Here is a 16,103-nt window from a genome sequence, read left to right as displayed (position 1 = left end):
GTGCTTGCCGTGAAGGCAAATGTACTTGAATTCACAGATTCCAACTTCAAGAGCGAAATCCAGGACCATAATGTGATTCTTGTCGAGTTTTACGCACCGTGGTAAGTTACAGTTGATCGTCAGCCGTGCTGTCACCGGTAGAATTTGTCGTCAGTGTTACCGGTGTGACGTTTTCATTTTTCGCCGTGTTGATATTTCGCTTCTCGGCCTCGTTGATCTAGAAAAAACTCTACACTGAACAAAAAAACACCCTTCGATAGTACTGATGAGCGACCTTGTGTACCTTACATCGTTCATGGGGCCAAATGTGTCCAACCAATTTGTTTTATTTAACTTAGAAATTTGATTCATCCTAAAATGTTTCCTTCTTACTCAAGGGACGTAACCACTCAGTACACGTTTTCGAAGAATAGACCTTTTTCCACCTAAATTTTGGCGCATGCGCTGTGAAGTTTATTGTCAGATCTACCGGAACTAAGGGGCAAAAGGAAAAATCGACAACGAGGCTTGGTGCAAAGTAAAGTGCGGAGACGACGAGACAAACTGTTGTGTTTACAACTGCAAGTGCAACAGTGGAATGAAGAAAGAGAAATACGGTGGACAGAATTTGTCATTGTATGGCTTTCCGATGGGTGCAAGCTGAGTGCGAAGGCGCAACAGCGAAGGACGCGATGGGTGCAAGCAATCCGACGACAGGGGTTTGTCGTGCCATTGAAAAGTCTGCTCGCGTCACTTCGTGTCTGGCAATGGCACGGCTTTCAACGATGCCAACTCCTTTGACTTCGTACCCACCCTTAATCTTGGATTTGAGAGAACATCAAGAACAAGTGACTCTAGCAGAAGGACAAGGTAGTTCTACTGGTCGGAGACGTGACTTTGTCCGCTGAAGACCGACGACAAGCAAGCGGTTTTGCTTCCACCCCCAGTGTCAACGCTGAAAATATCATCGGATCTGGAAGAGACTCAGAGCCAAGTAAGCTTTGTTTGTTTTTATTAATTTATGATCTGCTGACTTCAAATTGTCTTCCTACATCAGTGTATAAGACATTTAAAATGAATCGGCAGCCCAAAATGGATGCATAGGAAGGGTCACGAAACAAATGCAAGATTTTAGAAAACAAACAAACAAGATCTAGACATATGTCGACAAGCCGCGTGCATGCAATCAACCAGAGATCTGTTGCTACAGTATCTCTGAATCAACCGACTCTTGAATCGAGAAGATTAAGGAGGTTACTTGATACAGATAGTGATGCAGTTTTCAAGACATCGATAAAGCTCATGCTGAATCATTTTTTTTATTCCCAGAAATGTACCATTGAATTGATGCAACAACAAAAATAGCACTAGATTTCTACAATTTTGATTTTGCATAGAACACTCCAAAATAATTTCCGGGGAGCATCTCCCGCACCCCTAAGTTTTTTTTCAATTTCAGGAGTTATTTCCCTCATGTATTTTCATGCTTAAATGCTGTGAGTGTGATGCATGTGTAATCTGATAACAAAATCATTGATGCTAATTCTATTGCTAATGTATACATTTGATTTTGTATTTACAGAAGCAGCCATTCCTTTGCCCTCCGCATCTAGTGAGAGCTTAGGACCAGGGCCAGATCATGCCTTTGCAAAGAGGGACACGACTACATGTGAGGGTATTGTTATTGGAACACAGACTACCTCAAGTTGGCAGAGCTGCAGATGACAATTACATAACAGGCCTCTGTGATTAATCGTCTGACTGAAGATGTTTCTGGCTTGAAGGTGAAGGAGAACATACGCTCTTTTTCTGTTGATTCTCTACTGAAAAATGACACTGCAGTATAGTTTTACACATTATGATGATATGGTGATCTTTCGGTATGCATGTACCTACTTCGTAAAAAAGGCAGGTCTACATTACTGGGTTGATGAGCTGCCAAAGGCCACATCACTCCAAAGAGCAAGAAGCTTATTTTGTCATGTAATGGTTTATATAATTTACTCTGGTACTGTATAGAATAAAGGGCCCATTATCAATCAAATCTCTGGTCTGGTCTGAATTTGTTTCATAAATGATTGTATGTGAGCTTACGAACATAACGATTCCCACTTTAAATAAATGCGATCAAGATAATTAGGTAGACAACATGTCAAGAGACGTTTATTCCTTATTTCTTGTTATAATTGAAGGATATTATTATGCAATATACTGCTTTGTTTTTTAAAATGGCTTCAAATTGTCTCCCTTGTACCGACACTTTAGTACACAATTTGTGCATTCACTTGAGTTTGTTCTTAATGAAAATTACCCCCCAAAATTATTCAAAACAGTCTTTGACATATCTACAGTTTAATTAAAGGAAAAGTCCAAGGTTTAGGGTCACTTTTGATATGTTGACCCTCTTAATTCATCAACCACAAATGCGTGTGTAAAAATGAACACAGAAATCCAAAAAGTATACTTTGACTCGTTTTTTGGTTGTTCTGAATCGTTCCATCGCGCGCGCAGTCTTGGCTCATGACCTTGTGCACATACGTGTGCTACGTCACGAGCCTTGAACAACAAACATGGCCGGCTCAAGCAGTGAGGAAGACAAGTGGAATACGGACCGGTTTTCGGCCAGCCTGAGGTTTTAGCGTGTCCGTTTGAGCCTCTTCGTCGTCAAAATGCTGGCGAGGCCACAAGGAACTTCTTGAAACAGAGCCAGCATAAGCGGCAATACGAAATGGTATGTGATTCTCTTTGTTGTGATGTTGACACACTACTAGTCCGTAGTCGCTACCTCTTGCATGCTAGATCGAAGTCAGGTGTGTTTTTCACAGATCAGTTGATGTGCTTCCACAGATCTGTAAGCATGTAAAGATCATTGATTTATGCTATTATTTCAGGCATCTGGTGTTGTTTATTTTCCTATCTTTAATCAAGGATTTCGTCCTTGAACTACCCAGTTTAGAATAAATGTTCCCACAGTGATGTTCAAACGCGACTTTCCTTTATCCTTATTTTCTCTTGGAATTCTGAGTAATTTTTCAGTCACACAACAAAACATGTAGACAGCAAGTTAACATTGCGCAAAGTCTGTTTCTTGCGGACAAAACTGCAATTATCCTGGTATTTTTATTTGCGACAGTAAGACACTACATGACATCGACACCACATGACATCGACACCACTAAACAGTGAAACTTTTTTGAAATGGCGGTGGGCTGCTTTCATGTGCTAATACTAATAGTGATCCTGACATTTTTCTTGCGAAACGGTCAAAGGGAAGTAATAAATGAATTTAGTTTTTTAAACGAGCACACGTGATTTCCGATCTCAAACTAGATCTGAAATCATAAGATTTTCTGAGCAGTGGCGAAACGCTGATGGCTAGTGATATCGCAAGCCGTTTTGGAAGCAAATAAGCACTGTCAGACATATGCTGAAACACGATTACAGCAGTTCAAACTTTTTGATCATTGATTTTTAGGAGTACGCAATGTCGGACAGTCACACTACAAAAAGACAATGCGTTAGTGCATAGATCAGTATTCTCAAACGTCACGAACAGACAGTACGTTGCTACTATATTATTTTACTGTATTAACAAAACCTCACAGTCCCATTAAAAATGTGTGGTGTGTGCCGAAAAGCAACCATATGAGATTCAGTCAGTGGGACCCTGAATCTACCTGGGGTTAAATCGGGTTATTGACTCTCATTGCATGAATTTTTAAACTGAATACATACATTACATGTACTCTGTTCGTGTTGTTTTTGTGATCCAGTGCAATTTCTGTGTATACCTTAGAATCTCAAGGTAATTTTTGAACGGGGCATACAGATGATATATGTTGCCATGATCACAGAGTGATACGTGTATTTTGCTTATCAGGTGTCAGTGCAGAAACTCCAAGAGGAAACGAAATTCAAATATCTGGAAAACATGGATGAGGAGATAGACAGCCTAACAGCACATCCTCCTATGTTTGCTCGGACATCTACTACCTTCAAACTGCATACTACAGTATAGACCGGATGTATAAAACACCGGATGTATGAAAGTCTGGATGTATGAAAGGGGTAGGCAGGGTCCCGGCAGAAGCTACTCTTTGTTATTACTTAGAATTTTCCGGTTGTATGAAAATCGGATGTATAAAAGTCCGGTTGTATGAAAGCAAATCTCTGGTCCCGAGCAGCACAAATGCGTTGTTGCAAGACCGGTTGTAAGAAAACGAAAGTAGACCCAAGTCACCAAATGAGGATGCCCTGAAAACTTCCCCACCAACTGATTTTTATCCAGATTCTATAGCTGTCAACGAGTTGTTCTGTTTAATTTGTTTCTCCATTCCATCATTTTTTTAAGCTGTTACAAATTCGTCACGAAGACCCATAAAAGCCCAGAAGCCATTTTTGTTACATTTATAACCAGAGACATTGGTCAAGGATGTGAATCAGTTGTTATCTTTTTATGTTGTTGTTTTTTATGTTGTTGTATTTTATGTTGTTGTATTTTTTTTGTTGTATGTTATGTTGTTTTTATGTTCTTGTTGTTGTTTTTATGTTCTTGTTGTTGTTGATTTTATCCATTAAACTGATTTTATGTTTAACTCCATTAATAATCTGTTTTGTTTGTCTAATCAGTCATTTTAGCCTGTTATAAATTTGTCATGACTGAAGAGCCATAATAGCCCAGGAAGGCATTTTTTTGTACAATTAGAACCAGAGGCATTGGTCGTGGGTGTGACTCAGGTTTTTTTTATGTTGTTGTTGTTGTTGTTGTTTTAATCCATTAAACTGGTTTTAAGTTTAACTCACCTTTTTTGTATTCAGTGCGCGCGCGTGTGTGTGTGTTATAAATGTGTGCATTTTGGAGAGAGAGAGAGAGAGAGAGAGAGAGAGAGAGAGAGAGAGAGAGAGAGAGAGAGAGAGGGAGAGAGAGAGAACTCAGAAAATGTTATCAGTACCAAATTTGGCAAGATGGTGTATGATGACAAGGCCCCAAAAAACATACATAGCATCTTGACCTTGCTTCAAGGTCAAGGTCGCAGGGGCCATAAATGTTGTCTAAAAAACAGCTATTTTTCACATTTTCCCCATTTTCTCTGAAGTTTTTGAGATTGAATACCTCACCTATATATGATATATAGGGCAAAGTAAGCCCCATCTTTTGATACCAGTTTGGTTTACCTTGCTTCAAGGTCACGGGAGCTCTTCAAAGTTGGATTGTATACATATTTTGAAGTGACCTTGACCCTGAACTATGGAAGATAACTGTTTCAAACTTAAAAATTATGTGGGGCACATGTTATGCTTTCATCATGAGACACATTTGGTCACATATGATCAAGGTCAAGGTCACTTTGACCCTTATGAAATGTGACCAAAATAAGGTAGTGAACCACTAAAAGTGACAATATCTCATGGTAGAAAGGGCCAATAAGCACCATTGTACTTCCTATGTCTTGAATTAACAGCTTTGTGTTGCATGACCTTGGATGACCTTGACCTTGGGTCAAGGTCACATGTATTTTGGTAGGAAAAATGTGTAAAGCAGTTCTTAGTGTATGATGTCATTGCTAGGTTTAGTTATTTGAGGTCAAGCATGTGAGTCGTATGGGCTTTGCCCTTCTTGTTTGATGATGCACTTTATAAATATCACTGTTTCTCTTTCCCCAGTCTTGTAGCTGTTGTAATTAACAAGCTCTATATTTTAACTTTAAGACTTATGTTCTGAAAAAAATAGATCACACTCTGATGTAAACCTCCAGGTAACACAACCCTAATTTCCTTAATATTAATTATTATACACACTTACTTAACAATTTGTATGTCATCGAGAGCAGCTGGTGCAGTTTTCTTGGCAGCATGCCCCTTCCACATACATTTGTAGTGTGTACAAGTTTTGTCTGCTGGCACAGTGTCGATTCCTTCAGCCATGTAGTGTGAAGCAGCAAAAAGTGTGGCAGCCACATGGTTGCAAGACTGTCCTTTCTGGGTAAAAACAACAACACACAATCAAATTCCGTTTGTGTCATCTTGATTTTCCTTAGCCTGCTAATAACAATTAACTTTATCTTTCCTAGGAATTCCTACAGAGAGCTTGTAAGCGCATGCTGTTGATATCTATATAAAATATATACCGGCTCAGAATGGAATTTGATCTTACTGCAGTGATAACCTTCATTGACAAGAGGATTCACAAACACATGTGTACGTACACATTTAAATAAAACTCCGCACTCAGGTACCTGGTATTCTATTGAACATGCCTAGCCAACATGGCATGGTCTCCTGGAGATACTGATTGAAATTACATTAACATGCTGCTCATAACTTTGTCAAAAAAGACAGCTTTTGCATGCAGACATTTTCAGTAGAGAATTATGAATCTCTGTGTGTGTTTGTCACTTTGTGTGCCATGCATTATATGACTGAGTATGAAAACTGATTGTGTCAGATACCAAGTAACGCAGCCATCAAGTTAATCCCACAAAACATACAAGACCAACAACACTTACCCAGCAATACACTCGCAGTAGGCTCCAAGTGCCTGTCCGGTCAGCGTCCCCCCACAACAGCGTACCGTACACTTCGTTGCGAGTCTGCTTCATTGACGTCAGCACACTCGCTCTGAGTCTGATCACCACAGTTGCTTACTAGCTGTTGTGCCATGCAGAAAGACATTTTATGCACACAGTATGTCTATTGTTTACACCAAGGTTTTGCATTCTTCGCGCTGGATGCGTCGTATAACTTGTCGAACGTCGACGCAGTAGTATCAGTAAGAAAGTTGATCCAGAGATCTGCAGATCTGTGGTCGATCACCTCTGCTTCGCTTATGCAGGGGAAGTTCGCCAAGTCTTTCGTCCATATACCACCAATAGCCGTTTCAAACCATACCTTCGTGCATGTCCTTGACTTTTAGTTCATGATTTTGAACAAGATAATCCGTTTTCTTGCAGAATTTCTCAAAGTAATCCTCTGGCAATAGTACTTCGAGCACCGACAGTGAAAGAGGTATTTCAGGCTGCCCCTTATTTCCGGTTATCAGAGAGAGGCTGCTGTGCCCTAAAATCTGATTGGTCGAAACGCTGGGGGCAAAGGTTATACGAAAAAGGTTTCGATTTTGGGGTTGAAATCTATTAAATGTTACCACCAATTTTCTTCACATGCAAGAAACTGACATGCTTTTCTTCCTTAAATAATTTCACTTCTTAATTTTACCAGGAAACAACATTTCAGTCTTGAGTATATTTCGAGGGGGAAATATGTACACAGGCGAAAGATGAAATCGTGACACCGGTTCACTTTTTTTCTGTCTTGTTATTTTTTTGAAATTGTGTAACGACAGCCTTGTTCTCAATGGTATTTTCATTAATTCTGTCGCTCTGATTGTCTGTCTGAATGCGTATTGGTGCTGTCCAGTTCGGAAATCGATATCAGGCACAGAATCATGTGCTAGACAAAAACGAGCATTTTGGAGCAAGTGATTAGCCGGCGATGTTTAGATTGAGTCGGCGATTGAGTTGAATTTTAAATCATATTATATAAGTCCAGTAGAACCGATCTGCGCCGTTTTTGGAGAGCAGTAACTGTTGGCCATTTACAATCCGCCACAGTATGTTATGCTGGTTCTAAAATGCCTGTTTGCATGATGGTTAATCGGCCACCAACATCGAACGCAGAAGAAGAAGAAGAAGATGATGGTTAATACAATGATAGCAGCCAAAACAGTCGTCTGTCACTGGCAGTGCCAGTAGTGCCACACCTATTGACCTAAACAAAGCTACTGCTGATTGTAGTTGGAGTATGCAGGTGCATCATTCCGTGCAGTTTAGAATAAACAGACATTACAAATTGTTCATTCTCTCATTTTTATTTGAACACCTTTGTCTTTGATCTGTAGTGTAACTGTAAACATTCATTCAGCCTTTCAGTTTCAATTTTCATTCACCAATGCAAGCCACTCAAACGGCAATAGGAAATTACAGTCATTCTCTTGCACCATTCCCCTTTTCAAAACATTTGACCTTGCAATTAATGATAGGATTTGTATTGATGTCATGCAAACATTAGGCAAAGAATTGTAAAGTGGATTGCTACATGACAAAGTATGATGTCCAGGGCAGGGGTGTACTTTAACCTTTTGGCTACCATCCAGGGGGCCGCTAAGTAAGCAATTTGAACCGGTCCCCAAAAAATCCCAAACGGCCCCCAACCAGCCCGGATTTCTTACAACCACCTTAGCTGCTCGTGCCGACATACGTTGCATTTGTAGCTCAAAGTCCAACGCGTGTACATGCAACTACAATGTGAAAGTTTAAAGATTGGACAGCTAGCTATTGGGAGAAAAAAGGTAGTCTCGAGCGGCGCGAGAAACATGGCGTCCAAAGCTGGTGTAAAATGCGAAAGCCTCTTTGCTCGCCTGTTCCGATTTTAAACAGCGTTGCGTAAACTTGCAGCTTTCTGATCAAAGAAATTTAAGGTCGCCAGACGGGCGGGTGGAGAGGAATTTTGAATTCGCCCAACGTGGTTTGAACCCGCTGCAGGTGTTAAGGTACAGCCCTGATGTCAGATTATAAAAAAAACACAACTAAGTTTAATGCATTGTAATTTGTACATGCATGAATACTAACATTCTTTGAATGAGGAATAAAACTTTTTCCTGCCAAAATAAAAAGTACGACCTAAGTAACAGGTAACTAGCTTTACATCGGTTTTAGGTGATGTTTTCTTCCATGCATTCTTTTCTTCCTGTATTGTTAATATTAATAATGATATAATGTGTGTTTGTCTGTAGGTGCGGTCACTGCAAAAACCTTGCGCCCGAGTATGAAAAAGCTGCTGAAAGACTGCTGAAGAATGATCATCCAGTGAGCCTTGCAAAGGTATTGTCCAATTATAAATCTGTCTTGTTGGTGATAAACCTGTGTGTATTGTTGGCTTGTTTTGTGCAGTTATATATTTATTGCTTAGTCATGCAGTCACTCAGTTGGAGCAAAGGAATTTGGTAATGGCACTTCTCCCTTAACTCATTGTCTCCTAGGTACAGATATTTCCGTACCCACTCATATGGCTCCAGCTGACCAGGTAGGGATATATCCGCTCAGACTGTTAGCTTCAGTCGCTTCCTGTAACGTCCATCTAACGCCTGCATTCCAGCATGTTCAGGCATGAGCAAGATCGGTCGCCCACTCGCCACAGGCGACCAGAAATGAGTGTGGGCGAGTAGAAAGTCTTATAATGTTCGCCCACTTGGCGAGTGTAAATTTTGGGTCTGTGGATTATCATTTTCCGAGCGACGATTGTCTGATGCGAAGCACGTTGTCGTCTACAATTGCTAAAATTAGATGTGGTCGAAGCTCCAGTTCCAGCTGATCGGGAAATTCTCTTTAGTGACCATGAACCAATCAGAATGACCATATGATTTCAGGGTTATCAGGACTTTTCGTTGACGCGATTTTAACCAATCAGAATTGTCAACGCACCATGTGTGTCTCAGAAGCCTAGGCAGATCTGAAGCTGTAAACATGTAGAAATACTTGCACAACTGCCAGCTCCTCCCCCCCTCCCCCCCTCCAAAAAAAAAAGCCAAACCAGAGGGAACGGAGTCCCAAAGATTGACAAAAGTATGACTCCGAACAGAGGAAGCGTTCCTTCCAGGCAGACTATACGAAATCTGACTGGTGAGCAGAGAGACTGGCTAAACTATGATCGGGGAAAAAAACGTCATGTTGTGTACTGCTTGCGAAAAGCATGCCGCATCTGAGAAGGAGAGAAAGGGGCCATTCGTTGTTGGTACGGACAAATTTAAGGTAGAAAACATACGTGCACACGAAACATCAAAGTCTCACCAACAAAACACCAAAAAATGGGTAAACTCAAACAAAAAAGTCGAAAACACCGAGGGGGGACACGCTATAAGCACCAGCTAACGCAAGACCAGCGTGCTCGTGTCGCCCAACTGATGCGATCTGTACAGGCGCTTGCAAAGACCTGCTCGCCTTTCACCACGTTTGAATGGATGGAATCGTTTTGTTTTTTGGAAACTCATTTTTGTGGGCGAGTGAATTTGTTTGTGGGCTAGTCAATTTTGAATTTCCCTAGCCCACAAGGCGAGTGAAAATTCTGGAACTTGCTCATGCCTGATGTTGATACACAGTTTCTACATTTCTGAGTGACCTGCTGCAGCACAGCTGGTCTCGGCTATAAAAAAAAACTTGGTCAACATAGGTGGGGTAGAAAGGGGTCCAAACTTTTTGTGTTTATCGTCTGTGTCCAGCTGTTCTGTGTATGCATGACAGATCGGATGTGTGTTTTGCATTTGAGTAACTAATACATGTACTTCAACAACTTAATATGTCTGTCTGAACAGGTCGACTGTAGTGTTGAGACTAAGATCTGCAAAGAATATGGTGTGTCCGGCTACCCAACTTTGAAGATATTCAGGAATGGAGAATTCAGCAAGGATTATGATGGTCCCAGGGAGGCTGGTATGTGTCATGCACTGTATCAGGATTATGCTTTGAACTCAGTAAATCGTTACCAGAGCTGTAAGCAGAATCACTGCTTCAAGTTCAAGAAAAATGTTCAAGTACATTAATTTTACTTCCACATATGACTAAGTGCCAAAAGGTGCGCACAAAAAGCGGACAAAGGGGCTAAAAAATAAAAGTTGACAAACACGACTGATATTGTGATTTTTGTTAAGACAACAGATGCTGGAACCCAATTACGAAAAGAAAAGATAAATTTACCCAAATGATTTTACAAATAACGATAATTCTGTTCGTTTTATCATTCAAAACGGCACTGAGTCATAGCATTAAGGTTATCTCGCACGTTTTTAAAGCTAGGGCTTTGAAACTTGGCACACAACCAAAGTATAATGACCTCCAGGTATGGTGCACATCACATTAAACAACATTGAATTTCAAGGTCACAGCGAGGTTAAATTTCCTTTGCAAACTGGAAAATTGTCGTTGTCACGTCTTACATGTTTTAATACTAGATCAGTTAGACTTTACATACTTCACATACTTTCAGCATCATTAAAAGTGACCTGCTGGTTAATCTTTGTCAAAGTTCAAGGTCACAGCGGGGTCACATCTGGTCCAAATGTGGAATATTTTCAATTTATTCAGCGCGTTTATAGCACGAGCTTTGAAAATACAGACAGTTCTAGTGTATAATGTTCACACACGATTAAAGTCTGGTTGAAAAAGTCAAGGTCACAGCAGGGTCGCGTTGAGGTCAAACATATACATTTTTCAATGAGGTTTTCTCATATGTTTTTGAAGCTAGGGCCTTGAAACTTGGCACACTACGCAAGTTAAATTAAACCTCATCAAATTCCAAGGTCACAGTAAGGTTAAAGATCCTTTAATTAAGGATATTTTCTAAAAAAGGTGACCGCCTGGTTAATGTTTGTCAAATTTCAAGGTCACAGCAGTGCCATCTGGCTTAAACTTTGAAAAATTGTCAATTTCTTCAACTAGTTTTATAGTGTTTGAAGTCATTCACACATGATGAAAGTCTGGTTGATAAAATCAAACGTCAAGGTCGCAGCGGGGTCGCATTGAAGTCAGACACATACAATTGTCATTTTCACGAACGCCTTTTAAGCAACACCTTTGAAACTTCACACATTCCAAAGTTTTGATGTTGTTTGGTTATAATCAAAGTGTGGTCAATTTCCATGATTGAGAGCATTCAGAGGGATCAAGTTGAGGTCACACAAAAAGTGATAATCTTTATAAAACTCACGTTTGCTGCTATTGCTCACTTGACATTGGTGAAAGTGCTTATTTTATAATTGTTGATCTTGATGTTTTGACCAATTAATATTACCAGGATCAACCATACCAGATTTCAAAGTCCAGAAGTTGTCAAACCTCAAACCTGTTGGAAGTTTCAAAGATTTAAGCATCAACAAATTTCTATTTGATTTGACCTTAAATAACAGATTTGACCTTAAATCTTAAAACAGATCAACCAGACTTTGGTTTTATATAAATTGAAGTTCAATACAATTTCCTTTTTTTTTTACCCAAACCATAACGCCACTTTGACCTTGACATTTGACTAAGGTCGACCAGACTTGGTTCATGTTTGCTGGTGTTGTCCATTTGTAAATGTACTGATATCTGAAATATGACATGACTTATGTTTTGTCGTTCCATGCTACATGCAGTGTCCGAACAATCTCATTTTTACCCACACGAGACCCTGCTATGACCTTCACATTTCTCAAGGATCAACCTTGAATTCTCCATGTTGAACAATCATTAAGCAAAAGCGTTGTTTGAAGTTTGAAGGTTCTAGCTTCAAAAATCTCTGAAAAAATATGTTTCATCCGTTTTCTGAACCACATGTGACCCAGCCGTGACCTTGAAATCTGACAAGGGTCAACAAGACTTTTACCATGCATGGGGGCGATTAAACCCCAAATGTGTGTGAAGTTTCAAGGTTTCAACTTAAAAAACGTCTGAGAAAAATATACATTTTCCTTTTTGGACAATGTGTTGCACGCAAGACAACACGACAAACGCTCGTGTTATCATTCTTTTACTTTAAGGTCGACTTGCGTGCCCGCTCTTTCGCTAATCTCAATTAAAATTCATCTTGGAAGTTCGGTTTTATTACGCTTTTAATTAAGAAGATTAAACTAAGACAACAAATAGTTAGTTTTACCCATTAAACTCGATAAGGTAGTGACATTTTATGTTGAACGCAAGATGGTGTCGCACGCAAGATCTGAAAAGATGTTGACGACATAATTTCAACACTTGATAGCGCATTCGTGGTTCGTGATTTCTTCACAAATTTTGAACACAGAATGTGTCACGTGGTTCCGTAGATGAAGTAGATCTTTGTACATGTAAATTTTGTTTTTAAAAGAAAATAACCGTTAATTACCGAACATTTTGTCGCACGCAAGATATGACGAAATTTTCAAATCGTTTTCAAAAATGCTGTTCAAAAGTTCTGCAGTCTTTGCTGGATTACTTGAAATTAAGACAGCAGTTTGAGACACCGTTATCGCTTGACGTGTCGACATCAATTTCAGAATTTTTGAAAAAGAAATTTAGTAAATATCTGCGATTGAAAAATGTATGCCGTGATGACGACACATCTTGCGTGTGACACCTTAAAATTCGGTTATCGAAAAAAAAAAATTCTCTCGAGATTTAGATTTGACGTTTGGTCTCGTCTGTAAAGCGATGTTTCAGGCATTCAATCAAACTAAATGCAATTCATTTGTGCTTCTTGTTATTTTTCTGTGGCATATTCAAAACACGAGGTATCACGATGTCCGTTTTCAGATGGCCGGTTTTGGCGTTATTTTTGACTTTAAACAAAGATAACTTCAAAACCGTTCAAGTCAGACACACGAAATTATGTCCACTATCTCTTCGCACATTCATCCACACACACACCAATTTTCAGCAGACACACGTTTTTAGAAACATTTTTATTGTAAAACAAAGTCGTCTTCTGTTCTGTGAGCACCTTTTGGCACTTAGTCATATGTATAACACTGCTCAAATAAATAAACTACAGAAGCAAAAGTGAGTCTATGTACTCACCCGAGTCGTCCGTCCGGACGTCCGGAAAACTTTAACGTTGGATATTTCTTGGACACTATTCAGTCTATCAGTACCAAATTTGGCAAGATGGTGTATGATGACAAGGCCCCAAAAAACATACATAGCATCTTGACCTTGCTTCAAGGTCAAGGTCGCAGGGGCCATAAATGTTGCCTAAAAAACAGCTATTTTTCACATTTTTCCCATTTTCTCTGAAGTTTTTGAGATTCAATACCTCACCTATATATGATATATATAGGGCAAAGTAAGCCCCATCTTTTGTTACCAGTTTGGTTTACCTTGCTTCAAGGTCAAGGTCACAGGAGCTCTTCAAAGTTGGATTGTATACATATTTTGAAGTGACCTTGACCCTGAACTATGGAAGATAACTGTTTCAAACTTAAAAATTATGTGGGGCACATGTTATGCTTTCATCATGAGACACATTTGGTCACATATGATCAAGGTCAAGGTCACTTTGACCCTTATGAAATGTGACCAAAATAAGGTAGTGAACCACTAAAAGTGACCATATCTCATGGTAGAAAGAGCCAATAAGCACCATTGTACTTCCTATGTCTTGAATTACCAGCTTTGTGTTGCATGACCTTGGATCACCTTGACCTTGGGTCAAGGTCACATGTATTTTGGTAGGAAAAATGTGTAAAGCATGTGAGTCGTATGGGCTTTGCCCTTCTTGTTTCATATTTTCTAACCTTCGTACATCAATGATTAAAATCATTTAGTATTCACAACTGTTAAGAAGTGCAGTTCATATACTACTCACTAGCGATTTGCAGCACTAACTTTTGTGCAAAGTTTGATGCATATGTGGCTGACTTTATTCTTTTTATTTCCAGATGGCATTGTTAAGGTCATGGGGAAAGAGGGTGGGCCAAGCTCCAAGGAGCTGAAGACAAAGAAAGAGTTTGATGACTTTGTTGGCCGTGAAGACGGAAGTGTCGTGGGTGAGTTTCTTTTGTTAATCGTCTTCTCAATTTTATGTAACTGCCAAGCATTCTGGATTTCTGAGGATCGTTGCGGAAGTACATTTGACATAACGAGTTAGGCCTAAAAAAAAAATAGGTGTGGTTACGGTAACCCGACCTACCCTATTTTTTGGGGCCGACCCTATAACTTTTTATTACATTTGTCAAAAAAATACCCAAAACAACAAGTAAACGAGTGCAGAAAACGCAATGAAAGCGAAAGCGCCCGAGTCGCACACTTATTTCCCTGTCAAGTAGGTTTAATTTGTACACATTAGAAAAAAAAGTAAAAAAAAAAAAAAAGTGATTGCCTACCTTCCTACCCTATTTTTTTTTGGCTATGTTACCGTAACCACACCTATTATTTTTTTTGGCCTGATGGAATAGACGAATTCCGAAAATAACTGTCGGGTTTGTATGGGTTGTAAATTCCCTTGCTTTTGATTTGACTCTGACAAACATTGGAGGGGCCAATAACTAGCAAGGCTTGTGTCGGAAACATGTGGACAGGAGCATGTGTGAAGTTATTTGTCAGAGGGAAAGCAATCCATACAAACCTTAGTTATTTTCAAAAAACGTCTATTAAAACCCCCCTCAAGTGTTGTTCCCAGGTCATGACATTTTGAACAATTTATTTTGAATCAAGGGCCTACTGAACAGTGAACTTGTCTTCTGTGTCTGGTAACAACACTACCCCTCATTTGGTTCATTACCAGTGGTTCACTGGTTAGCAGTGTATTTGTGTGTCATTACTGTCAAACAGCACTTGTGAACTCTTCACTTCTAGTTGGAGTTTTGTTTAATTTCATAAAATTCAATTTGCAAAACAAAGGGGGTTACATGCAGTTTGTTTATATGTTATGTAAACCACTTGCAATTTCATATTCTCACGCTTTGAATTTTGCAGGATTCTTCACTGATGCTGACAGTGAACAGGCAAAAACGTTTCAGAAGTTGGCTGACAGTTTTGATGATCTTCTGTTTGCACACACTTATTCTTCACAAGTCATGGACAAGTTGAAATACAAAGAGTGAGTTCTGCTATTTCAGCTACAGATGTATAACTTTTTCTTTATCTTTGTTTTTAGAGTGTAGAGCCTTAGGTGTTGATTAGGACCAGCTGATGTACTGTTTGAGAAAGTTGGATTGTCTCACAAAGTCTCATGATACCAGCTGTTCAAGATATTGCAATCTGTCTTACTACGTCCTACAGTTCAAACATTAACAAGAATGACGCTTTTGTAAATTAATACCTTTTTGACTCACATGCGAAGCAAAAGTGAGTCTATGTACTCACCCGAGTCGTCCGTCCGTCCGTCCCCCCCGTCCGTCGGACGTCCGTCCGGAAAACTTTAACGTTGGATATTTCTTGGACACTATTCAGTCTATCAGTACCAAATTTGGCAAGATGGTGTATGATGACAAGGCCCCAAAAAACATACATAGCATCTTGACCTTGCTTCAAGGTCAAGGTCGCAGGGGCCATAAATGTTGTCTAAAAAACAGCTATTTTTCACATTTTCCCCATTTTCTCTGAAGTTTTTGAGATTGAATACCT

At 39.6% G+C, this 16,103-nt stretch overlaps 1 protein-coding gene across 1 annotated transcript in view; it reads left to right on the top strand.

The window, feature by feature from the left end:
• The window catches only part of LOC138949290 (protein disulfide-isomerase A3-like), a 37,981-nt gene that overhangs the window by 117 nt on the left and 21,761 nt on the right, over positions 1-16,103 (top strand). The window contains exons 1-5 of the mRNA XM_070321078.1: positions 1-101; positions 8,768-8,855; positions 10,343-10,460; positions 14,417-14,524; positions 15,453-15,576. The exon at positions 1-101 is cut by the window's left edge and continues 117 nt beyond it. Of these exons, the coding sequence (XP_070177179.1) occupies positions 1-101; positions 8,768-8,855; positions 10,343-10,460; positions 14,417-14,524; positions 15,453-15,576 (539 nt within the window). The remainder of the gene's footprint in view (positions 102-8,767; positions 8,856-10,342; positions 10,461-14,416; positions 14,525-15,452; positions 15,577-16,103) is intronic.

This window comes from Littorina saxatilis, linkage group LG15, assembly GCF_037325665.1.
Source record: "Littorina saxatilis isolate snail1 linkage group LG15, US_GU_Lsax_2.0, whole genome shotgun sequence".
In the NCBI taxonomy this organism is placed as follows: Eukaryota; Metazoa; Mollusca; class Gastropoda; order Littorinimorpha; family Littorinidae; genus Littorina; species Littorina saxatilis.
This window is presented reverse-complemented; position numbering and strand designations above follow the sequence as displayed.